This window comes from Astatotilapia calliptera, chromosome 9, assembly GCF_964374335.1.
Source record: "Astatotilapia calliptera chromosome 9, fAstCal68.1, whole genome shotgun sequence".
Taxonomy (NCBI): Eukaryota; Metazoa; Chordata; class Actinopteri; order Cichliformes; family Cichlidae; genus Astatotilapia; species Astatotilapia calliptera.
Window position 1 is genome coordinate 23,680,675 of NC_137430.1, and position 25,853 is coordinate 23,706,527.

A 25,853-nucleotide genomic window follows, 5' to 3' on the forward strand; every position below is an offset into this window, starting at 1 on the left:
GGTAGTTCAGCTGCTGCAAACAGCGCTGGTTTGACTTCTGTCTGGGGTGCAGAGGATAAGAGGAGTGTATTCTACAGTCCCCTGGGCTAAGTGGAAGATCTACTGTCAAAATCATACGTGCTGCCACTCCACTTACACAGGACCCTCCGTCTGCTTGATCCTCCTCTGAGCACAGAGGCAGAGAGAAAGATGTGTGTGAGGAGGAATTTCACTTCCTCCACTCATCCCCTCCCTTGGGCACCCCCCCTCTCTTGCTCATGTTCTACACACAGTGATTGCGCTTGCATATTGAAAGGGATGTAGAGAAACATATGCATCCACGTCCATACATACTGTTACACAGCCGGTCTCGCATACTGTCAAATCTACTCGAAACATTTCCTCTTTTCCTCCCGTGCCGTGTTCACATACACATGGGTTACATACAGCCGCTGTTTAACATTTACTTTTTTTTTTTTTTGCTGTGAAAGCACAGCGAAGGATGCTGTTCTTGCGTCTCTGGTTGTGGCATAGCGTAGAGTGCCTTTTAATGACATGTATGAAGAATGCCTCCACAGACACAGAGCTGTTCTCGCTGCAGTTTGGAGGCCCGTTCTCCTGTGCTTTATAATATCTGCCATGTGCACGGGCTAATTGAATGGAAAACTTAGCTAAGAGTGTAGCGGGCTGCTGCAGTTGGCAACAATTAGTTTGAAAACTTTAGATAAAAAATAAGGTGTGCAGTAAAAAAAAAAACAAGTCTAGCATTTTCTCTTCTTTTCAAGGACCTTTGGGATATTTTGCTGAAGTATTAGTTTGCATTGTCTGCGAAAGGCTTCAGTAATCGGCTGAACAAGCATCTTTTCCTTCTCCTTAAGAATCAGAAAAAGTGTCTGATCAAACAAAGGCTCTGTGTTTTAGCATGGGAAGAAAATGGATAGGAACAAGGGAAACCGATACTGCATAACTGGGCCACCGCAGCATCAAAGCTGCCCGTATTATCCATTGTCTCAGTTGTCACAGCCCCACTTGCCCTGAAACAAGTGGTTCGTGAACAAATGCAAAGTCAAAAATATATAAATAAACAATCTAATAAGCATGGGGCTGTGGGGAAAAGGAGCAAGGCTTCCATTGTGGCGCTCGCTTTATTTGCCCCTTATCTACTGGGTAGCGAGCGCAAAAGAGGCGTCGTGTAAGCGTCGTGATTACATCGTGTGGGTTTGTTACCCAGGAATGTAAGATGCGCTCGGCTCATTCTGCTGTGCAACACACAAGGTCCCTCACCAGCCCTCCAAAGCATCTTAAATGGAGAGGTCTGAGGGACCAAGACGCATGCGAGGATAATCTTATTAACTGTGGTGAAAGCTACTGATGCTCTGTGTTGTTGCACTGTTTGTCCTTGGAAATAAAATACAAATAAAATCAGTCTTCATTTGAAACAGGCTTTCCATTTTCTAATTGTTGTGCAATACACTTGTGGTAGAAAGCTGTTTTTTTGCTGATGGGATGCTTTTAAGACCACGTATCTTTAATATAAAGATAAATCATGAACATCAGTATGTTTAAAATGTACAAAAACATCAAATTGTCATTCATAAGTAGTCTCAATAAAGCTTTGCAGTGTAACTAGAAAAAGCTGAACTCACACGTGACACAGTAACGTGTAAATGACTAACAAACTTAATGACTCAGACATGCCACACTGCACAAAAAGGGTGAGAAGATCAAGCACTAAACCAGTTTGCATGTGTGTATCTGGGATTGGATATGTGTGTGTGTGTGTGTGTGTCAGGGTGTGACTAATTCTTGCTAAATGGCCCTTACTTGAGAGTCTGGTCCCCATCAGCTGTAGGCCAGACTTAGTGCCATCTGGGCACAATGTTAAGTTTTTGCTGGTGAATGAGAGCCCCAGCCCCCAAATCCCCCCCCAGCCCCTTCCCCTTTGCCCTTCAGGGCCAAGGGCATGCTGTAAAAGTGCAGTATTGAACACGAGGCCTAAGCATGTGAAGCTATTGCGCCTCCTCAGTAGGGGTTTTGAACCCATTACAGGTCCTCTAACCACCACCGAGAACCTCTACAGTCTCCTTAAGGCATCTCATCCCCTCACACTGACCTGATCCAATGCAAACACGTGCAGTCCATAGGAAGCACACTTTGTTTTATTGCTAGATTCAGCTAATCTCGCCGAAGGGCTCACACTCCTCCTCCTCCCTCTTCTTCTTCGCCCCTCAGTGTTTTAGTTGTTCCAGCTGTGAAGGAGCTTTTAATATTGTTGGCATAGCTGCGCGACGTGCAAAACACACATTGTGCATGCAGGAAAACATGTGCAGGCACGCAGGGGCGCAGTGAGGTGCACACGGACGCATGCGTGCATACGTGAACACCCGTACACACGTGCACGTATAGTCTCAGTCTCACACTCCTCCCTTTCTCCATTCATTTTCTCCCTTATCCCACTTTTGCTCACAATCTCCCTCAATCGTCTCCATCTCCCATCTCTCCCCTCTAACTCGCTGCGCCGCGGTGCGTTTGTGCAGTGTTGATAAGCCTAAGATAGCAGATCTCGGTGGTCGCTGATGTAATGATGATGAATGCTGCGGTGCTGCCAGTCTCCCCCTCGGGGGGCCCTCGACACTGAACAGTCGCCCTAATGAAATGAACACAAATACAGTACCCTGTCTGTGAGGGGGGGGGGGTGTTGCCAAATCTAAGAAGACACTTCAAGAGTTTATATATAAATGTCCTCCAGTTTTTGATTGTGTGCGTGCATGTGTAAGTGCGTGTGCCATGCAATTGCAAATGTGTTCCTGATGAGAGCACGCAGGTACACCTAAAGCAGCTTTATAAAATTAAACTTGTGAAGTTGCAGGCTTTAAATAACAAACAGCGGTGATTTTTTGATAGCATTAGTGCTCGTTTAAGCCTGCGTGAAAGAAAGCAAACAGTTTTTTTTCTATCAAAGGCAAAAGTTTATTTTAGTGTTTCACTTTGATGTGTACAATTTGCAGATGACTTTCAACTCAGTGCCTTTTTCACCGAAGCGTATAATTTATGTTAAATTGATTTGCTTAATGTGCTTATAAAATAAGATTTTTTTTTCATTTTTTTCAGAGGGAACACTTTGAATTGTGGTATTTTAAACCTGTTTAATCGCCTCCCTTTCTGTGCGGAGGGATTACAGTTGAATGCAAATAATGATACACCCTCGTTTTTCTAATTGGGTGTAGGACATTTCAATGGCAGAAACATTAATGTGAAATTAAGATTTATTCTGACTAACAACGGCATCCAGCGCCTACTTGTGAGTCATTCTGTATGTGCCAGGGATCTGTGGAGACAACTGTGGGGCTGTAAGAAAGTCCACGTACAGGTGATTATCTCTGTGATGCACAGTGTAAATGTAGCAACGTGATTTCTTGCGAGGGGGTCAAAGGGCCAAATGGCAAATTAAAACTTCTTTTGACATTTTACGTTAAGGGAAAAAAAAGCTGTAAATTTTCTCTAAACATAGACTGATGTGTCTATGTGAGGGTATGATTTTGAGTGTTTGTGGATGGGGTAAAAATGAGCAAGCACGAAAAACGAGGGCACAGACAGCAACATCTGCACGACTGGGTGTGGGCGTCCAGGTCAGAGGGATTATGGGTGAAAAGGTCCTGCTTTTAATTGCTGCTTTGGAACTGTGGCCTGCCTTGTGGAGCACAAAAGGCCCGTCAGACACGCTTCAGTGGCTTGGACTTGTGAATATTTGCCTGACCAGTGGAATGCCCCGCTTTCTCCTCAGCCACCCCCCTTCTGGTATGATCCCCAATCCAGAACCTCATATTTACTGCACTTTCAGCTCATTTGCTTTGGTCTGACTCACCTGGGGTGTGATAGGAATACACACATGTTTATGTGAGCTAGGCACACGAGCATGTCGGGAGCTCAGGACTCCTCTTGTTCTTTTCTCCTTCACTGATTTTACCCAAGTTCAGCTGTACAGATGATGTAATGACAGTTTCACCGGGGCAATGGTGAAGTTTTCTCTCACCGTGCTCTTGTTTGACTTTATGCTGATGAAGTGAACGAGTGGCACCCACGAACTTAATATGAATGCACAGTGCCACGAAAAAGTACTTGCCCCTTCCTGATGTCTTTTGCACAGTTCTCACACTTAAATGTTTCAGATCAACAAACAAATTTTATATTCGACGAAGATAACCTGAGTAAATACAAAATACTGTTTTTTCTGTCCAAACCTACCTGAGCTTATGTGAAAAAGTAATTATCTCACTTTGTTAAATCATGAATTAAGTGAGATTAACCACATTTTTTAGAAAGAAAGACTTCAAATTCACTAGCCAGTCTCAGACCTGATTAACCCCACACCTGTTGATCAAGAACTCATTTAAACAGAACCTGTGTGAGAAAGTAAAGTTGTTTAAAAGATCTCAAAAATCATAACATCATGGCTCTCAAGTATACTTCACAAATGAAGAAAACTTGAAACAATGGTGAAACCTACCAAAATGTAATATCGATGACTCAACCAGGAGGTCACAAAAGAACCAAGAACAACATCTAACAAACTGCAGGCCTCACGTCTCTCAGTTAAGGTCAAAGTTCATGATTCAATAAGAAAGAAACTGGGGAAAAAATGGCATCCATGGGAGATTCCAGAGAAACAACCACTGCTGACAAAAACAAACACGAAGTCTGCCAAAAACATCTTGATGATTTCCAAGAAAAATGTGGGAAAATGTTCTGTGGAATGACAAGACGAACGCTGAACTCGTTGGAAGGTTTTGATTCCACTCCATTTGGGATCAAACTAACACAGCATTTAATAAAAAATATTATCACACCAACAATCAAACATGGTGGTGGTAGTGTGATGGCCTGGTGCTGCTTTGCTGCTTCAGGACTTCCTGTAATTGATGGAAACATGGATTCTGCTCCCGGAGAATATCCGGCCAGCAGTTTGTGTCTCGAAAGCTCAAGAGCATTTAGATTAGTCCACCTCTGAATATCACAAAAAACAAACAAAAAAAACAGAACAAAGTGAAGTTTTTGGAGTGACCTCAGGAGAGTTTGAGTTAAATCAGATTGAGATCCTTTGGCACAACCTCAAAACGAGCTGTTCATGCTCAAAACCCTCTAATGTGGCTGATTAAAACAATTCTACAAAGAACAGCGGACCAAAATTACTCCACGGTAATGTGAAAGACTCATTGCCAGTTAACGTAATTCTTGATTGCAGTTCTTGCTGCCAAGGGTGGCACAACCAGTTATTAGGTTTAGGGGGCAATTACTTTTTCACACAGAGCCAGTTTGGTTTGGATAAAATCATCATCATCTAAAACCTGAATTTTTACTTAAGTTACTTAATATAAAACGTTGCTTGACGATCTGAAACACATAAGTGTGACGAATATGCAAAGAACTAAGAAATCAGGAAAGAGGAACATACCTTGTCATAGCACTGTACATGTATTGCACACGCTCTAATGATTATAACTCGCTCAGGCTGCTTAACCCCCACCCCAGAAATGAAAGCATTCACTCTATCAAACACATGCAGCAGTGATTTGAGATGATATCAGTTCAAGTAGGACAAAAATGTCTTTGGTTGGAGATGACGGCTACGCATGTATTCATGTGGGAGTGATTAGAGGACAAGCTCTTGTTTAATTCTGTTTTGATTGGTAGTGGTGTAATTGCATTGTGTTTTTTTCCTCTCCTTTTTTTTTGTAAGGCAGCAATTGCTTACAGATGTTGTTGTCGGGTCAGAATGGATGACAGACTCTGGTTTTTCAGGGGGTGGGGAAAAAAACAAACAAAGCGCACAGTGTTTGTCTGAAGTTTACCCCTCACCACTTCCCCCTTGCCTTCCTTCCTTGGGGAGTTGGTAAAAATCAGCTCGCCCCCCTCTTTCTTTGAGCAGCACTACTCTCTTTGCATCACAGCTGACTTTACTGCCTTTGTATCCATGCGTGTTTACAGAGAGGAGGACAATTAAATAGTACAGTTGGGTAATTAGCTGCTCTTTATTGTAAAGAAAATCAGTCAGACTAAATATTTCCAGTAATTATCCAAGAATTACGGGGTCTAAGTAAAGGCTTTGTAACGGACCAAATGAAACTGTCCTATACTTTGTGTAAATGAGTGGTTGTGGTGTATCACCATGTTGTCTCCATAATCAGAGACCTCCATGACCTAGATACAGTTGAGCTTGTAGACAGCCTCTGAGGTGCTGAACTGAGCAGCATGTCTGCTAGACTGTTGGCTGAACCCCTTCTAAACCCACAGACAGTATTAACTTGAACCACCTTTATTCTTTGAAAGAAAAATTGCCCGGCACCATGATATTCCCAAAAGGGCCTTCAAACAACCCTTGTTTTTTCAGGACTGTGAATGTTTCTCTCTCTGTGGTATCCCCTTAAGGTTTCTCCTTTCTCTTTGGAAAGACTGCTAGAGTGGGATTATCAGTATATCCACAAGCTGCCTTTACTTCTATTCTGAGATATAAAACCTAGTCGGGATGTCCTGCCGCACTCTGTTTATAGAGTTGTTGTGTTTTTGACAAGATGTCAGAAGTTTAGCGTGACAGCTGAAAACAGTCGCACTAAATTTTGGTTTTGGATATTTAACCGCAGTTAGCGAGGAAGGAAATCAGGCCCCTGACAAGCAGATCAGAGCCCAGCAGGTTTGAGTTAAAATAAATCAGTGTGAGCTCCTGGATTGACCCTCAGTGTGCTCTGGGCACCATGAAAAGGGAGGACTGGATCTGAAGTTTTCCTCACAGGGTTCACAGTCTATTTCTGAAGCATTCTACAGATAACATTAGAAAAAGTAAACTTATTGCTAACTTATTAATCTTCTAAATATAAACTTAATCTTTGCATTCACCGGGTTTATCTTCTGTTTTTTCTCCATTAGTTATCCCGTCTCCATGAGGTCTTGAGGAATGAACAATCGTCATGGAAACCCAGTCCCAGGCCAGTTCAGCAGCTGAGAAGAAGAAGAGGGTGGAGACCATCGTGGCTACCAAGGGCTCATTAGCACGAAGTGACATCAGTGAGAAAGCAGTGGCCTCCAGCACCACCTCAAACGGTACAAGTCACCTCTAACTGAGCTGCAGTAATTTATGCCAATAACCTTTTGATCTTTCGTAATATAGCCACAAGCCGCCCCATTAGTCAGATTACTCTTTGAGTAATAAAAGTCCACAATTGAAGGAATGCAATGCACACAACTTATATTAAGGTGTTGTTTTTTCAGCTGGGACGACTGAAAATAAAAAGTGCATTCAGGTTAACCAGATCAGATAACAAATGCTATCCTAATGTGTGCATGAACATACTACTGAATGAAAATTTCCTATCCATTTTCATGTTTTATTTTGCTAGAGTCACAAAAGCTTTTGTTATTCAGCATTTTTTGGTCAGATGAATTTCAGACCTCTGTGAGTTTGGTTACAATATGTCACTTCCTGGCTGAAAAATTAAGTGCCAAAGCCTGCAGTTCCAAAAATAGCCACCAGCTCCAAACTGTAACTGGTTTACAGTTGTCTTAGACTTACAAGACCGGGTTTTACAGCAGAAATATGGATATGTACTTGGGAAAAGAGAAATTTGGTTCTCAATAATAAATTTGATGCCCCGGTAAAGGTAAAAAAACAAAACAAACAACCCCAAAATGATTGATGAACTTAAATATAAACTTCCTTATTAAGAAGTCATTTAAGTCATAGGCATAGTGTGGCAGTGCATATACTTAAAATGGACTGCTGCTGACAGGCAGCCTCATTACATACACTACACTTAAAGAAACAAGAACCTCTGAATGTTTGTATCAAAAGGTACTGCAAGCGTTGGGTTTGGTTCTAATTGTGTCACGGCCTAACATTTTGAATACTTATACTGGGATTATGCTTTCCGCATCCACAAGTTCACTAGGATCCAATAGGATCCACTTGGGTCTGCATGATGTACATTTCATCATCAGATAGTTAGCATGAGGGTCTGTGAAGATGTCTGTTTTTTATGACTTTGCAGACTTGTCAGCAAAATTTACATTACAATACATGCGCCGCAGGAAGTGAAGTGCTACAGGAATGATGTTTTAAGGCTGTAAAACCCCTCACTACACACTTTATAAACTTTTCTCAGACAGGCATGAACATTTTCACGCTTTTCTCTCTTGTTTAAATACTCTCAAAGTTCAAACCTTCGTAGAAAAAAAGGTCCAGTATTATAGTCTGAAACCAAAGGCACCCGCAGCTGCCTTTGACGGTGCAAAACCTTTGGATGACTTTTGTTTTCACTCCCATATTTGATTTCTTTACCACTTTCCCGCTAGGCCACTATGTAACCGCTACCTGTCTGCTAGTCATAAATGAAGCTACTTGTACTAACAGGCCAACAAAGTAGTCAGTGTTCCAGTTTTTATGCATGTATTTTATTTGTATCTAACTTAGCATTAGTTAGCAGGTATCTGTTTCTGTGTGATGCATCCTTTCAGGCAATGGATGCACTTTGCTAACAAGCTAGCTTGTACTAGCTAATAACAAAGACATACGATCACATATTGGTCCATGAAATCACAACAATGACTGCTGCAAGGTCACAATAAAGTCCACAAAGGGTGACGTGATGGTGTCTACAGCCATCTTCTATCTACAGTCTATATGTATCAGCGACCATCACTCAACATGTTCGAGCTGTAGGGCCACTGAACTAACCGGCAGTCCAACGAGTATTATAGGACTTAAACGACCATCTAAAGATTTAGACACCCACTGTTTTTTTGACATAACTCTTTCTTTATTTTCATGGCTAACAGTGAGTCAAATACAATGCTCACTGGTAGCAACTTTGACATGTTTACTTAGCAATGTCTTTAACACTTGCTATTAAAAGCTGCACGGAGCTTGCGCTTAATTAAGCTTGTCGTCATTCAGCCTTTCATTCCCAGTTCTGAGCCTTGGAGTAGAAATATTAGACTTTTTCTTTTGTTCAAATGAAAGTCATAACAAAATCGGAGCTGAGATCACCATGGCCTAAGCTGCAGCTGCGCTCATTAGCAGTGAGAGGATTTGGAAGGTTTTTGGGGGTATGGAGATTTGACTCTCGGAGGCAGAGCTGGTGGCCTGATAGAGTGTTTTGTGACTTCCTCTTCATTCTGCTGATGTCAAACATGATCATTCCAAGTGTGAACGGAAGACAAACAGTCTAGGAAGGGGTAAATAAGTCGCTGTGACTTGCTCTCCATATGGAAGTTATCACAGGAAGTAGGTAAGCTAATGCATCCTGAAGCATCTTGGGAACACTCTCACTCTTACTCATTCCCAGATGGCTGGCTCTGTTTCATTCATTAAAGGGACAGTAAGAAAAAGTTTACTACGGAAAAAGCATGGCTGTAATTTGGAACCGTGATTGTGGATTTTTCTTAGTAATGTGCTGATAATTACAGCTCTAAACGGCGCAAGCTTTGTCTTAAAAATCTCCCGTTTGCCACGTCACAGGGCGTGCTACGACTTTGCACTCCCTAAAATACAGTAGTCCCATAACTCACTTGACGAGGGGAGGGATGATACTTATCTGTAGAGAAAGGTCCCTTTTAGATCTCAATCTCTCTCTTTGAATCATAAGATAGCTTACACATTCTTTGTGTGGTTATAATTACAGCACATTCCCCATTCGGCCCCAGAACTCATAACCTCTTATCAGGTGTAACCCTACACTCGCCTCAACTTTAACCCTCGTAGCCCTTGCCCCAATGCATCCATCCAAACAAAAGGTAATTGTGAGCAGCTGTGGAACCCCAGTGACTGGTTCATCTTATGAAGGGCCGGCAAAATATTTCCCCCCGTCAGGCAGAGTAGCGGCCCCTGATCTCAGCACAGCAGAAACCCCCACGGAGTGCCTGGCAATAGCGTGCTATGATAAGTTGTGAAAAGTGGAAAACAATTAGGGAGGGCAGGTGGACTGGTTAGTGCGCATGTTTCCAAAGATATCTCTGCTACCAGGAAGCACAGACGTCTTCTGTGACCGTGAATCAGCTCGGAAACGGGTATTGATCTGATCAGAGCTTATTAGTGATGATAACCTTAAGCTGCAAAATCCTCCCTTCGTGTGCACTGCAGCGATAATTCCCAACTTAAGCATTCCTTGCTCCTTTGCTCTCTTCTCCATAGTTGGGTTTGTCCAGGATGAACAGGCCCCGGAGTAATTATTGAGTCTTGGTAGAGCGTTCCCACATGGTTAGCTAAATGGTGGCTTCATCCTGTGTACCATTCATCTCTGTGTCCCCTCCTTTTAGCAGTGACAGCTCAAAAGAGCCGACTGTGCCACAACAATGCTGTGATTGGTGCTCTTTAGGAGGGGTTTGGAGATGAGGGGGGGGTGGGGATGAAGGGGGGTGGGGGGTGGGGGTGTCTCTCCCCGCCAATCCTCATCATTCAGCAGGCAGGTGGACCACAAAGTCCCTTGATTCTTTTGTTAGGTCCTACGATTAAAAAAAAGATGTCCATGCTCCTTGGTTGGATAAATCCTGTCGTCATGGGATAATTTGCTAATAAAAAAAATAAAATAAATAACAGGGTGGGGGAGCTAAAGGACTGGTTATTTGCAAAGGAGAAAAAGAATAGTAAAAGTTTCTGGTTGGTTGGACGTTTATGATATGAGTGCTGCCGATCCAGGGAAGGAGAGGGAGCGAGTGTAAATAATAGGATGGGAATTGAAAAAGCGGGCTCAGTTTAGAAGATTGTCAGTGAACGCCGCTTCGACTGCAGAGCCTCTGCAAAGCATGTTATTAAGTGGGCGAGTTGGGATGCTTTAATGGGCGTGCTTAAAAGGGTGAGAGAGTGAGGGTCTCAGAAGGCAAACAAGTTAAGCCTTAAAGGGCAACAAATGTTAGGCTTTCGTGTAGGTTACTGCAGAAATCCCCAAGCAAATGGAGAGCGTGGCTAAAGTGTTTAAAGAAGAAAAGGAGCACTTGACTACACTGAAAAAAAAGGAAAAAAATCTTGAGATGGGCAGACAAGGTTGAATGATACAGAGAGATGGGTGAGGAGGGGGGGTGATAGAGGAAGAGTGAGGGGCCTCCTTCTTTTTAGGCAGCCATTTAAATGATCAACAGTAAATAGAGGGGAATGTCATCTGACAGAAATAAAGTTCCCGTTAACAGCAGGGATGGAAAGTAATTTACAGATACGCTGTCCCCGCCATCTTTGTGCCTCCCAGATAAGGTTTCATTTCAGAAACGGATAGGAGACATTTTCACTTACGGGCCCCCATTCTGGGACACCTGTGATAACAGCTTGTGGACCCCTAATTGAAAATGGGTTTCAAAATGGATTTTCACTTTTCTTCCTCCCTCTTCTCCCCCCTCTCCATTTGCTCCCTCCCTCATGACTAACCCCCTCCTCCCTCCATCCCCACAAACACCCAGCCCCCCTTTTTTTTCTTTCCTTGGCGTTCCCTTGTCGTTGGCAGAGGGAGGCAATATTGGAAGGACAGGGAGGGAGGGAGGCTTGAAATGGAGCACTGGGAGCGGATCATCCCTCAGCCCTTGTCACAGCTATGACAGCCGCATGATCCGTCTTATTAATGAAATCATTGATCACTTGATGGGACTCATAATCAACTGTTTCTCCACTGTGTCCTGCCCCATCTCCTCCCCCTCCTCCTCCCTCCTCATGCTGTCACCTCTGCTTTCCACTTTTTTGTCCCTGCTGCTTATCCCCCCCCCCCCCCACACACACACACACACAAACTCACACACACACACAAAAAGAACAATACCTACCATAAAGGAAAGTTATTCATGAATGCATAAATTTAATAGGAACACTCAAACACAGCCTGACTATAACTGTTATCAGATGACTCAGCATAATGAGGAGATCTAACGGGAGGATTGATTCCTTAAATATTTTAAGTGCTGTTTTCTTGAACTGTTGTTTTTTTTTCTTTTCCTAAAAGGTGATCTGTGTCATCTGAATTTGTGCTATATGTTTTTTTTATGGGGACCAAAGAGGAAGGCAGGGGCCTCTTCATGTTATCCTGCTGGGGGCTCTGCCTGTGGGAGCTAATGAGAAAGAACTGATGGAGGGATAAGGGACCTCATGGGAGCGCTGCCTGGCCCGTGGGTCAAACAGCACAATGGAGGAGGCGTTATAGACCCTGACATGCAGCCCCACACAGGAAAAGTGGCTTTAAGTGTCAAACGACCGCTGTATGCTACATGCATAATACATAGAAATGCATAAAAACACATTGTGTTAGAATTAGAAGGTATACATAGAAGGTGACAAAATGTAACCATATGATAGTACATTATGAGCTTTCAAAGATAAATATTGAAGCTACCTGTAGAATTGTAAAATCACCATGTGCACACGAGGCGGATGTGCTTTGCCTTCACTGGTGAGCCATAGCCATTTCATGGACTTCTGCACTGAAGGCAATTTCCTGCAGCAGCAGGAGGACAGACTTTGGCAGAGCCACCTCACAGGGGCCTGAGGCGCAGGATTAGCTTAGCCTCGCTGCTACTCAGGGCGGAGGGGAACCTCAGCAGCCCAACCCACTCCAGCGTTGCCTGGCCTCTCTCGTCTGGCACACTTCTGCCTGCCCAGATCTGCCTGCTGGGGCTTCGCTGCTCCCTCACTGCTGGAGGATGCATATAAGCCGCCGCCTCAAGACTTCTGAACACTGCAGTGGTGCCACCACAATTTAGCTGTAGTGGAATTGCATCTTTTTTTTTTTTTTCCACTTAGTGCTACTTGTTGTAGATAGAACAAAAATCAACTTAATTACAATGTAGATCTTCTTTTTGTGCTAGCCAGCTGTTACAACAACACTGGACTTAATATAGCAACTGCTGAGATCCACCACAAAGACAAGAGACAGGGCAAAAAACAAAAACAGGAAATGATAATCAATAGAAGCATCTCTGAATAAGCCACATGTTTTTACCGATTTGCAAAGGAAACTGAGTGAATGCACAGCAATAGTCTAAACCAGGAAGTCTGCAAACCGTATTAGATAAGGTTACCCCTTTTCCTTATCTTCGAGTAAGTTTGGCAATCTCAGCTTTTGTTAAAAATCTCAGTATTGTTTTTAACGTTAATGTTGTCTTTCAGCAATGATGCTGAATTCTGTGGGGTATTTTTTTATGTGTGTGTATCTTTAGATACTAAAACAAATTGTAGTTAAATGATTTCGAATTCATGGCATGCATACATCTCAAGTCTTAGATTTTTAATATGTTGTGAGAGTTCGTGTCACAGCGGCTCCTTAAAAAAACAAAAACAAACCCGAGGTCATTTTTACCAGAAAGGCCCAGGGGTCAAAGGTCATGCAAGTCTAAACCAATGACCAGCCGTTTAATGACAGATCAGCTTGTCTCATGAGAGAGGATTGGTGCGTATTGACCAGCTTCAATCTGCTGTATCTAAGGTCCTGCTGGCTCCTGCTGCTCCCCTCAGAGAGCGAGGCCGGCGGCCTCGTAAACCCGTAAACCCATAAACCAATAAAGTGGGGAAACAGTAGTTGATTATTCTACCATTCTGCCCATTTGTCGGGAGGCATCAGTGGCCTCCCACCTGCCAGGAGGAACAAAGCAGGAGTGTCACGACCCGACCGGGAGGATTTATTGTGGCGTGTTTTTCTCTGTTTGGTTTGTTTGCTCTCTTCTCTTTGGATGAAGGGGCAACTAGTGGCCTTGCCACCAGGGTTGGATTTTATATAAAAGAAAAATAGGCTTCGATATTGTCTGTATAGTTTGATTTTATTTACAAAGATGTATTTATTATGCACAGTGAAACATTTTCAGAAATAATACCAGCTAGTTGGCTTATGAATAACCTGTGGATTCTTTGTTTTCTGCAAAATAAATACATAAATAAGCCAAAAAATATAAAATTATTAATATATTATAGAGTTGTGAAATCATATGTTATGTGCACAAAGAGCTAGAGTCAGTTTTTTTTAAATATATTTTATATTTTTTACCTTTGTGAGGTACTTACTGCCTTTTATAATTAGCTTTTTGCATGAAAGATATTTCCAGGCCATTTGCTGCTCTGCGCTCTAAACTCACTGGATTAAATCAAGACATGCTTTCAGATTTGAGAGCGCAAAAGGCTCTGTACTCCCTAATCTCTCTCCCCTGACCTCTACACCCTCTGGGCCTTGACTCTCACCCTTCCCTGTGCTTTCCCTCCCCTTTCTCTGCCCAACTCTCTCCCTTCCAGTGCGAAAGAGGAGCTAGGATCAAAGGCCATAAACCATGGCAGTGATTTCTGGTGATTGATTAGAAGCAGAGGTTGAGAAGCAGCAACTCTCTCCCCTCAGTTCTTCCCACCCTCCGGTGCTGTGCACGTATTCTCCCAGGGCTCTCGTAAATAGCTCAGGCTTTAAGTGTGAAAAGAGTTGCCACGATTGGCAGACAGAACCCAGAGAACACATCCGTGCTGAAGCGGCTTGGCCAGTTTTTCTGCCTTTTCTTTCTGGACGGCAGAGGGGGTGTCAGTTGATAAGAACCATTTGTTGTCTTGCTCGGATCTGGGGAGGGACAGTGTAATCCCTTCGCCCTGGTCTGTTCGCAGACCTGGAGGAAAAGAGCAGAGGAGAGGAGGAGGAATTGATTTTCAGAGTGAGGGCATGCGGAGAATTGAACTCAGATGTGTAGCACAGACAGGGTTTGAAAGAAGCTTTCTACTTGCGGGGAAACAAACGTCTGTAGCTTACAGCAGAGGAGGTCGTGCAATTTGAACTTGAGCAAGTCCTTCTAATGTTAATCAATTGCATAGCTGTCTTTCACCATTCCCGCCTCCCGCCCGCTCTGCCTCCCTCCCCTATCCCGCGCACAACTCAGCCCGGAGGCCTCTTGACAAGCAAGTGGTCCTGTAAAGGCATTTTAATAGGCCACGGTCATTCAGTGGCATGGAGATGAATGCTTGAACCAGATCTCCAGCATGCGTGCTTTTGCACAGACACAAATACACTTGGATCTTCCGGTCTTTGCTACCCTGCATGATCTCACCTGGAGCTGTGAGTCTACTGATGTTCAGAGTGTGGGCCTTGCAGCGACAGCTCCGGTCCCGGGGAGATGTGTCTCATGTCAGACTTTGCGCCAGACAGACTCCAATGAGGAAGAAGGGGGGGAGGTGGTTGTGGTGGTGGTGGTGGGGTGGGTGTTCTGCATTGCAGCTGGAGCGAGGCCAAAACTAAAAGTGCAATTCTCTGATGGTTTTGTCTCTCCTCTGTGGTATTTACGCAGTGATTGAGCACATTTTTGGGTGTCATGGAGTATCTCATTACGCCCTTAAAAGCTTTTTGTCCGTCCACATGCTCTAAGATATGTACACACGCGTTGCAGACTGTGGAAACTCAGTCATGCGTGCTTGCAGACACCCTCGTTTTCTCTCACTTTTCTCAGCGGCACCAAAACTGTACACGCACATTTGGTGCAGCTGGAGGATGGGGTCGTCGTTATTAACTGTTTGGCGACCTCATGACTTCATCTTCGGTGCTGTCAGAGGCGGCCCATTATGTCTCTGCTCGGCTCAATGGGCTCTTTGTTCTGGCTTGGCTCTGGAGGAGCTCAGCATGTGGCTGCGTGAGTCCAACAGTCCCACTGCGGCCCAAAGGGGAGAGGGAGAAGGATGGAGGTGCTGGGAGGTAGTGGATGAAGAGAGGCAGAAAATGCAAGGGGAAAGGGATGAGAGGAGATGGAGGAAGACTGAGAAGATTTGGGGAAGACATGGGAACAGGAAGTAGGCTTGGAGTGTGAGCTGAAGGCCAGGAGTGAGTGAAAATGCACTGAAGGAGTTGGGGCGTTGAGAGGGAAAATTGGGGGACTTAAGGATGGAGAAGAAAAAGAAAAGCAACAGGCTACAGGTGAATCCTGTGGTAGCCTTAAGCATTTTAAGTCAGCTTTACCTCATCACACCAATTCATTCCAGTTCGAGCAGCGGTTTATGATGGCAATGTGTCACATGAGCTCCAACGGCCGAGTGTGGGATTAATGTAAAAGTAATGCAGAGATTAGAGAAGGAGGATTCCAGTGGTGGGAATGACAGGAGAGGTCATACATGAGAGGAGCTTATTACTGAGCAGGGACATCCACAGGAAGGGGAGATGCAGGGGGGAATAGTCGGGGAAATGGGAAGTGAGGTAAATGGACGCAGTGTAGACGGAGGAGATTTGATGAGGAAAAAACGAGGAGTGAAAAGGTCGAGAAAACAAACACAAGGACAGACTGCAATACATCTGGTCAAATAGAAGAATGTGGAACGGTACAGGGAATGGTAAAGGCTTCGATTTATAGATTTTAGGATATTTTTTAAACAAATATATATGCATTTGATAGGTGATGCTAAATCTGGGTCAGTTATCAGTCTGACATCATAGTTTCATTTTAAGAAAAGCTAAGTATCCATTAAAAAGTTTATTTTTGTAACAATGTGGCCAAAGATGCTTGCTCCACTTTTCACATTTTAAGTATTTGTATTTGCATCCCCTTCATCGTCCTCAAAAAACAAACCTGACTTGCTCCATGAGAAGTGAGTCCTTCACATATAAATATTAAAGTTTTGGTGCTCTAAATATTACTGCAGCTAAACTTGGCAGATGGTCCTTTGGAGCAGATTTATTCATATTGCATATTTCTCTAGAACAAGTAACAATACAATTTTTCCACAATGTCTCAATTCACCCACAACATTGCTTTGACTGTACTCGTCTGAAGTGGATTTAAATTTTAAAGTCGTGGACTTTAAAATTATGGTTTTTGTGTTTGTACATGTCACTCAAGAGTGACATGTACAAACAATCTTTAACTTCCAGGATCCTCTCAGATAAACATTCCCTATACTCCATACTACACTTTACGTTAAACGAGCATATAGCCCCTCAGTCATACTTTACGCATCCTGTCTGATCTAACCTGTGACATATGAGACCATTTCTCCAGCAGCTAGTCCCATAAATTGTCCACACCTGCAAGTTTCACTGTGTATTGTGCTTTCTCTCGCATTACAGAGGCATTTATCTAATCACATAGAAATCTTGTGCTTTTTCATTTCCTCGCTCACCTCCAACCTTCAGCCCCTTCCCAACAGACAGTGGTTAAGTCTGTTTGGCCAACATGGCAGATCCTCTAATCTGCAGGGCTTTCCCTGCCTGCAGCAGACACTATAATGAAGTTGTCCACATCTCACCTTTATTTTGAGAAGGAGAGGGCTAAACTACCCTCTGTTATTAAGCCGGCACTCCCGCTGATATCACACATTGGGGGCAGGTGAGGGTCAGGTCTTCTGTAGGAAATGTGGCCTGACTATTAAGCGTCATAAAATGACAGCATGTTGGAAAATCTTTATGAAGTGAACTGTTAGCTGCTCAGTCTTGACGATTAAACTGGAAAATGGGCCAATGTTATTTTAGATAATTAGAGTTGCAAAAGTAAAGTGTTGATTCACTTTTTTGAAGCCAGGGTGGATTAACGTGCGTGCCAAAGAACAGCCCCTCATTGTGGGAGCACAGTGAAGTGAGTCTGTTGAGTTGTTTTATTTTTATGGCATTTGGCTTGTAGTTTGGAATTCTGATTGTCATGGTCTCTGAAAAAAAAAGACCTTTGCGTTTAAATGTGATGGGTTAGAAACTGTAAGCATTACCAGCTGCAGCATCAAAGCTGCAGGCATGCTGTTCGTTTAACCCAGATCCGTCACACTCACATGTAGCCCCCGATTCAACCTGTAATGTAGACATTCAGCAGAAAGCATGAGACTGGGACTAATGCAGATTTATGGTTGCAAATTAACTCCCCTCAAAACTCCCAAACTGTGATATGTCAATGATTGCTAGCTAAATTTAAATATATTTGGAGAGGTACTTTAAATAAACACAAGTAAATGTATCCCTGTAGGTTTGTTTCACTTACGTTGGTTGACTGTTCAGTTTCACAGGTATGACAAGTTTGAAATCAGCAGTTCATTCATCTTGCAGCTTAAACAGAAAATGATTTAACTGCGACAGCTGAATTGTGATTGGGGAAAGTGATGACAGAAAGCAGGAGGAGGCAGAAAAAGGGTATTCGCATGAGGTGTTTGGTGAGATAAACTAAATCACGAGCTACTCCGTGAGAAACCTGCATGAGTCCAAAACTGAATCTACTCCACTGGCCTGCTAAATTGCATTGCAATGGTTGATTGCTTGTTATGTAGCATGCAACATTAGCAAGCTAAACAAAAGTCAGCTAACAGTTTGTACAAACTAAGATAAGAAACTTGAATTACGTCCAAACCTTATGCTTCTCAACAAGCTTAGCCTGAACACAACAAAGCGTACTTTGGAGGAAAGAATGTTTGCTGTGTGTTTAAATACAGGCCAGTAAACCACCTTTAGAAATGTACCGATGCGGTGACTAGCTTGCTTGTGCTGTATGCTATGTGAAGCAAACTCTTGATAAAACAGTATTTAGTCAGTCATTTGCCCTTCAGGGTGTATCTCCAGACTGCTTGCTGTGATGCTATCCCCTGCTGTATGCTAAGCATCGACACTAGCAGCTTTCACTGCATTCCAGTTGAAGTCGGAAGTCAGAATTTTCAAGACAGAAAGTTGGAACAACCCCACCAACATGACTAAGTAAGCCAAGATGGCGGCTGTAGAACAGTAAACACTAAAACTGTAAGGGTTTATTAAGCAAGGCTGAGCGTGGTTAAGCAATCCCCAAATAGTGCTTATAGGTGTGGTTAGTTTTACGGGTCATTTACAAAAGTTACATCGTTTTGGAAACAAGGTTATTAGTTAATTAAAATATCAAGCGCAAAAAATAAGACACGCTTCTTTCTTGCATTAAATATTGACAAACTTAGCACTAAACTGTTTGTTGCTCACGTTAATAAATGATTGATTTAAATATTTTCTTTGCATGCTGACAAGAAAAACTCTGCAAAATACATACGCAACAGGTCAGTTACAAAATTCTCAAAATACAATGTGCTTGCTACGTAAATATTGACAGTACTTTTAAAAAAATGCTAAAATCCAGTTTTGTGCTCGCGTAATGCGCTGGTATGTTTAGTCCTTAAACTTTTAAAGAAGAGCATTAATGAGGGTCTATTCATGAGTGTGCTGCAGGGGTGCTAAGTGTAAGAAAAAAAAAGCTTTGTTCTGTATTTCTTGTGGTGGATGAATGTTCTACCTTTCCGAGGAGCTCAATTCCGCAATTAAGTCATTCCCAGCTTCAGCATCCGACTCCTGAGGCAAATGTAACGCAGCATTTGTCGCTGTATTGCTGTAACTGTAACATGTGGTAGTTTCCTAATCTGGAGAGCTTGAGGTTGTGATCCTAAGGATGTTTATAGTCCTTTTTTGAAGTAAGGTATACCTATTCTTCTTGATTTCTCTTGACATCTCCCCGCATTCAATTCATGAGAAGCCAACAAACCTTTCTTTGCCATCTCTTTTTTTCTTGCTACTGCTATTTTCTTTAAATTTATAAATAAAAAACTGGTTGCTTTCAACCTAAATGAATCCCCATAGAGCCCCAGCAGTTTTTTCTTTTTTCTGAAAGAAGTACTGTGCATCCTGCAGTAGGGAACGTGCACAAAGCTGCGACCCACCCTAAAACTGCACGATAATTTGTGCGGTGGAAAATGGTCTACTCAGTCACTGAAATAGGATGAAGGCGATCAGCCTTCTTCCTACTGTTACAGCATTTTTAAATCATTTGGGAAGTGCTTTTTAAATACAGTTTCCAAAGTAGAGGCTTCTGGAACGACTTCACCTATTTATAAGGTGCATAGTAAAAGAGGAAACGGTCATAACCATGATAAAAACCACGAGCTGACATGTGTTTGAGTAGCAATAGAGCTGTACTATTTGTACAAGTGTTTCTGGCATTTTGACCTCGTCAGATGCTGTTTAAATTGGATGCGGTATGAATGATGTTCAAGCTTGACTCTCAAAAAAGTTTCACCTCTGTTTACTTAGCTGCTTTGCAGGTGTGAGAAGAGATCAGCAGCAACAGCACAGGCAGTGAATTAGACAGACAGATCTGAACATCCACGGGCTTAATCACCATGGAGGAGTGAGTGAGGGAGGGAGAGAGTCCACTCTGGACTTAGATGTTCACTAGTCATTGATAAAGTGCTTAGCAGCAAGAAAATTAATGAATCCGGCCTGACTGGTGGAGCGGGGGGGGTTTGGTTGGAACGGGTGGGAGAGGAGGAGGGGTGTGTACGGGGGGGTAATCCTGTTCCAGCTAAATGGCTGATCTCTCTCATTCCTCAGATATCAAATGTCAAAAGTTAAATTAGCCTGCTAGCCTCAGATACGAGTTAACATGCTTTTAAACGGGTCGTGGGGCGGCGATTTCTGTCTCCCCTGGGAGGGCGGGCAGGTGCCTTTGAAGTGTCTAATTATCCAACTCCCAGTAAGTGTGGGCAAACTATCTTAATGGGGTTCTCAATGTCTCAATGCAATGCACTAAAAGGCTCTTACAAACCTTTACCCCAATGTGTGGATGTGTTTCTCTACGTAAAAACTCATTTTGTTTACATGAAAGGATTTGAATTATAAATGCACAAGGTTTGCGCTAATAAAAGCTGATTATTCATGCTTAGAGCTTTATAAATTCTTATTCTATACTAAAAGGTGAGATATAGCCACAGTGGAATTTTGGATCATGTTTGATGTGCTTGAAATTACTGTATTATTTTTTTTTATAATTTTATCCCAACTGTTGGCTCTGCATTTCTTTGGCTGGATATTCATTTCTCTTGGCGAGCCGTCCCTAATCTGAGTGCCACAGACTTGGTCCGGATCACTGTGGTGTCAGAAGCGGGATTCCAGTGCTATGGCCCAGTGGAAAGCTGGCCCACTCTGGTCTGGTGGGCAGTGTGCCCAGATCCACCCTCGAAGACAAACTATCCCATGCGGACATGACTATGCCCTCATCTGCCCTAGCACATAATCATTTTATATTGTTGCGGAGGACATTACAAAGGTCTAACAGGTTATGGCTGATGATAGCTGGCTTGTGACAGTCTGAAGCAATGCTAATACAGTCTATGAGCCAATCAGAGCACTAAATGGCATCTTTTTGCTTTGAAGCCTTGATCAAATGCATCTCTTGGTGTTTGATTCCTCAAAGAATACAGGCCAAGGTGCCCTTTGAGTGAAAAACCTTAAAAGCTGTAACTATCTGTGGTCAAAAAGGCATCAGTGTGCTTTTTACAGTCAGGGCTTTCAGCTCTCTCACTGCGATGCTCATTGCTCCCTCACAATGTGGCCCTGATGAAATGGTAGTGGGGTTTCGGGCAGCTCTACGGTGGGCCTGTGCCCCTAATGGGTGAATAAGGGGTAGCTTAGGGCAGGCGGAGGCTTGGCACGACACAACCCTGCTGTGAGGCTGATTTGAGGTGAGCGCAAGGAAAGAGAAAGGAGCCAAGCAGGCTTTGATTTGCCCCTCCCCAGCCCCGGGGCCTGGAGGCTGGGACTGTGAGATGCTGAGGCTCTGGGTGCGTCCCAGAAGACCCCCGGCGGCAGAGAGAGCAAGCTGGGACCGCGAGTGGTGGAGCAGGGGGCTGGGGCGTAGGCTGCCGAGAGCCAAATTGAGATGTGGGAGTCGTCAAATTTGCCTAGATGAATATTGAAGAGGGCATTTGCGGACGCTGTGTGGGAAATCAGCCGCCGACAATAGACTGCTAACCAGGAGAGGGAACATCCTGACCTCTCTCTGCAATTCGTCCAAGCATCAATCAGGCACTGATAGTTAAATAATGTACCACAGCGGGTTCACTCTGCAGAGACAGAATCAAACACGAGTGCAGAGTGAGAGGGAGCTAACTTTTATATTTGCTGAAGTTCCCCAGACGTTTAGACTGGGGGATTGCTAACTATCCTGCCCACAGATATCAGAGTAATGACCTCATTCTGCCTTCTGACATTTAGATGTCTTTGTTAAGGAAGTTGTTCAAAAGTCAACCTTTTTAGTCAGATACATCAAGGCTCGCTAACCTTCACATAATGCATAACTGAACCTTGTTCTGTGGAAGGCCCCGAGCTCCTTGTGGCATTGAGCCTATCAGCCAAGAAGTTGATCAGAAAAATACCTCACACAATTGCAGTAATCCCCTACGCGCTTGCTGTTGGGTTTGGTAGAGCTTGAACGGTCTCTCGCTCTCTCCCTCGTATTTCAGCCTGCACTAATCGTGAATGATTCCCTCTGTCTTTAGCTCCAATGCCAGGGCCGGTGAATCAGGTACATAAGCCTAAGCTGCTTGGAGAGGTAGTCTTATTAAACTCTAGCCAGCTGCTGGAATTTTTCTTCCCCCTCTCATTGTTAATTGGGGAGTCTTGAGTCTTTCCCGGGAGTTGATTTGCAAGAGAAAGAAAAAGGGAGCAAGAGATTATTGCACAGGAGGAGAGGAGCTTTGAAGAAGTGTTTTGTGATTTCACCGCATATCCTCCACTCCTCTTCTCCTTGTTCGCTCTCCATGTGCTCCCCAGCCAAAACGTGTTTGTGCCACTGACAAACAGCGCTTTGAGAAGTTCGAAGGTGGAATACAGCGCATGTCTGGCTTTGGCTCAGAGGTACAAGAACACCCCTTCTGATATTTTGAGCTTTTAGAAAAAGTGGTAACTGGGGATGGGGGAAACTATGGTGCGCAATGGCCCTTTGTACAACATGCATGTCCCAACTTTGGAGACTCTGACTGAGTTCAGGCCAGAAGGCGAATCAGACGGTTGGGAGTGAGGGACCGATTGGCATGTGGAGGAACAACAGTCCTCGTTCTTAACCTGCGCCTCTAGAAAATGCCTTCAAAAACAACAAGCTGAGCGTTTTGTTTCACTTGCTGTTTCTTTGAATTGGCTGGGCATCCTTAACTTTAGCCCCCCTCTTGTCCCAGGGCCCAGTTCTAAGAGGTACTGGCCCCACTCCATATCTCATTATCTCTTTCAAAATTTCATTTTGTCATTGCATCCACGCTGTCTTTTATACTGCCATATTAAAGGCCATGCATAGGGTTTTCTTGAAAGGTATTTGAACCAGAATCCTACAATAGACACCCCAGACAAGAGGAAAAAAGGGAGAAACCTGGGTTTTAGGATTTAATGAGCGGCTTGCTGGGGGTGAAAGAAGGATAGAAACCAAGTGAGTGAGAGCAATACAGAGTGCATTTGTAGAGGGTCAGAGAGAGAGAGAGAGAAGGAGGAGAAAGAGTAGTAAGGGAGGAAGAATGCAGGAATGGAGCACCAGGTACCATTATAGTGGCAGAGAAAGCTCCTGAAATACTAGAGCTGGGGCGTGTGCTCTGATCAGGACGGCAGTGAGCACAATTACCTTCTTTTCAAATCCTTCAGTGACACTGCGGGAGGAAGGAGGACTTTGAAACTTGAAAGGCAGGAGCTCGCTTTCAACCTCAAACGCGAGCAGGAAAGGGCTCTGAAATTTGTTCAGTGCTCCCCATCCACCATTAGCTTGTTTCTTCCTCTCGCCTCCAGGCATTTAAGCGCTTTTTGAAAAGATGTTAAGAAATTCAATCACCATAGAGAGAGCGGGATAGTTCTTTTTTCTGTTTTTTTGAGAGGCATGCTTTTCCTCTGGTCCACAGAGGACCGGCCTGCTGCTTTTGTGTTGGGCTGAATAGACCTGCAAACTGGTAGAGGACTGGATGCGGCAACCATGGGAAAAGAGAGGGAAATAAAAGAGGAATGAAAAATGAGGGAGGGAAAAGGGGAAAGGGTCTGCTGGGCTGATGGTCAGAGTTGGAGAAGTGTTGCAGGGTTGAACTTTTCAAAGTTGCATGTGTTTACCTGTGTCTTCTCTGTCTTCATTACCTCATTTCTTGACAGATGCTCAACACGTTAGAAGGATGTAAAAAGTTTCCACTCGCCAGGTACAAGCAGCATAGAAGAAAAACCTTACCAGAGACTCTCTTTCCTCCACTGAGGAGTCAAGGAGTCAATTGACCCTTGTGCTGCAGAGTGTTTGTTTAACTCTTTAAGGTCCTATGAACTGATGTAATGAACTCCCTCTAGGTGGTATATGGTAGAATGATGAAACCCACCCAGGGCTTGCTGGGGTGACTGGAGGGGGGATGGTGGTACTGTGACAGTGCTGTGATTGAACTATTAGTCGCTTGACCTCCCTTTAGGGAGAAAGACACATCTGAATAGCGGTGGGGGTCACCAAGAAAGTAAAAGGAAAGAAAAAGACAGAACACGAAAGATTGAGGACAAGAAGAGTAGTGCTCACTGAAATAGTTGGCAAATAGAAATGTAAAGTATAGATTTTTTTTTTAAAAAAGTAAACGCTTGAGTCTCCTTTGTAGTTTTTCATAACTTCACGCTACACCATGTCAAGCCCCAGTGATGAATGTATTTATAAAACATCAAATATATGTATGAAAGTACAAAAACAAGCTCATGAATATGTAGAAAGTTTCTACTTTCCCAGATGTAATGCTAGATTTTTCTGGATGTTAAAGAATTGAGCGTGCACAGTAGGAGCCGGAGCTGCACACAGCCACACGCTCTGCCCTTAGCATCGCTCGCTCCCCGCATAGTTTACAGTCTCGACTTCCTCAATTCATGTCAGGAGATGAACCCAATTCTGAAATCCCTTTATGTTAATATTGCGCTTTGCAAGCGCAGACCTATTAATCCAGCTTTAACCGTATAAGTTGCATTATTCCCTTAATAAGATCACTGGCTGTGCAGTATAGGATTAAATACTTATATCATAACTGACACTGTCATTTCCCGGGGATGAGAGCGCCTTGCTTCTCTGGTTGTCAGTTCCGCGTTAAGAATCCTTGAAACTGCTGCCAGTGCTGCACGAGGGCACGCTGGTCCAAACGCAGGTAATGGATGTGGGAGAGTGAAGGGAATAAAAGCAGGACCCTTGGGTTGCTCCTCCTGCTCTCTCGCTCTCTTCGCCTCTCTCAATCTCATTCTCCCTCTCTGTTTTTCTCTCTTAACCTCCTCCTTTCTGATCGCTTCTCTTCTTCTGTGAAGTGCTACAGCTCTATAGCAGCACTCTTCAGTGCTTAAGGTAGTGCGCTCTTTAATCTGGCCCTCGCCTCTGTTTCTTAATTGGCAGTTGGATGCTGTTGGGTTGCGGCACATAGTGGGGGAGCTGCTCACGCTGTTAGGCTGCTAATACTGCAGTACCTCTGGCGCCAGCACAACGGTATTTTGCCAGGTTCCCGGTGAGAAGCGTTAATACAAGAAAGAACATTGGAGTGTACTGATGACCAGCAGCCTTAGTGGTGAACTCATAATTGCATATAACCCGGGCTGAACATGGAGACCTGCGGGCAACACAAGCTGGAACTGAAGGATTTGGCTCAGGGCAAAAAAGCAAGGGCTTGCTCTTGACAAATGATGATTTTTTTGAATCTATAACATACAGATGTCTCAGTTCAAAGCAAAACCTAAGAAAGTACCCAAGTCCCTAAGATCACGTGTTATTGAAGATCATTTGGAATTCATGTTTTGACCCTTTTGATAGTGCAAAATGTCAAAATATATAAAAACAAAAATAATTCTTAAAATAGGCCACGTACAAACAATCACACTCTTTTAAGGTCTGGCCTGCCTATCTAGTTAGCATGTCACCAGTGATTTTGCAGAATTTCCCACAAACACATTAAAGTGCTGTTCACTAAAATATCCCAGTTCAGTCTGCCCCTGAGCATCATGACGTCCGGGCCTAAATCATCAGGCAGGATTTATGTCCTCCTGTTTTAAAGATTAAATCAACCCAGTTGAAAAAAAATGACATACTTTTGATGGCATGTTTCTTTCTGAGTTAGTCTCTGTGGTATCAGACTACAGAAAGGGCTAATACCAGGTCACGAGGATAACTGACCC

General features: G+C 43.6%; 1 protein-coding gene across 1 annotated transcript in view; it reads left to right on the top strand.

Annotated features, from left to right (window-relative positions):
• The window catches only part of gli3 (GLI family zinc finger 3), a 94,568-nt gene that overhangs the window by 10,662 nt on the left and 58,053 nt on the right, over nucleotides 1–25,853 (top strand). Inside the window, exon 2 of the mRNA XM_026179958.2 lies at nucleotides 6,901–7,074. Coding sequence (XP_026035743.2) covers nucleotides 6,942–7,074 — 133 coding nt within the window. The 5' untranslated portion in view covers nucleotides 6,901–6,941. The remainder of the gene's footprint in view (nucleotides 1–6,900; nucleotides 7,075–25,853) is intronic.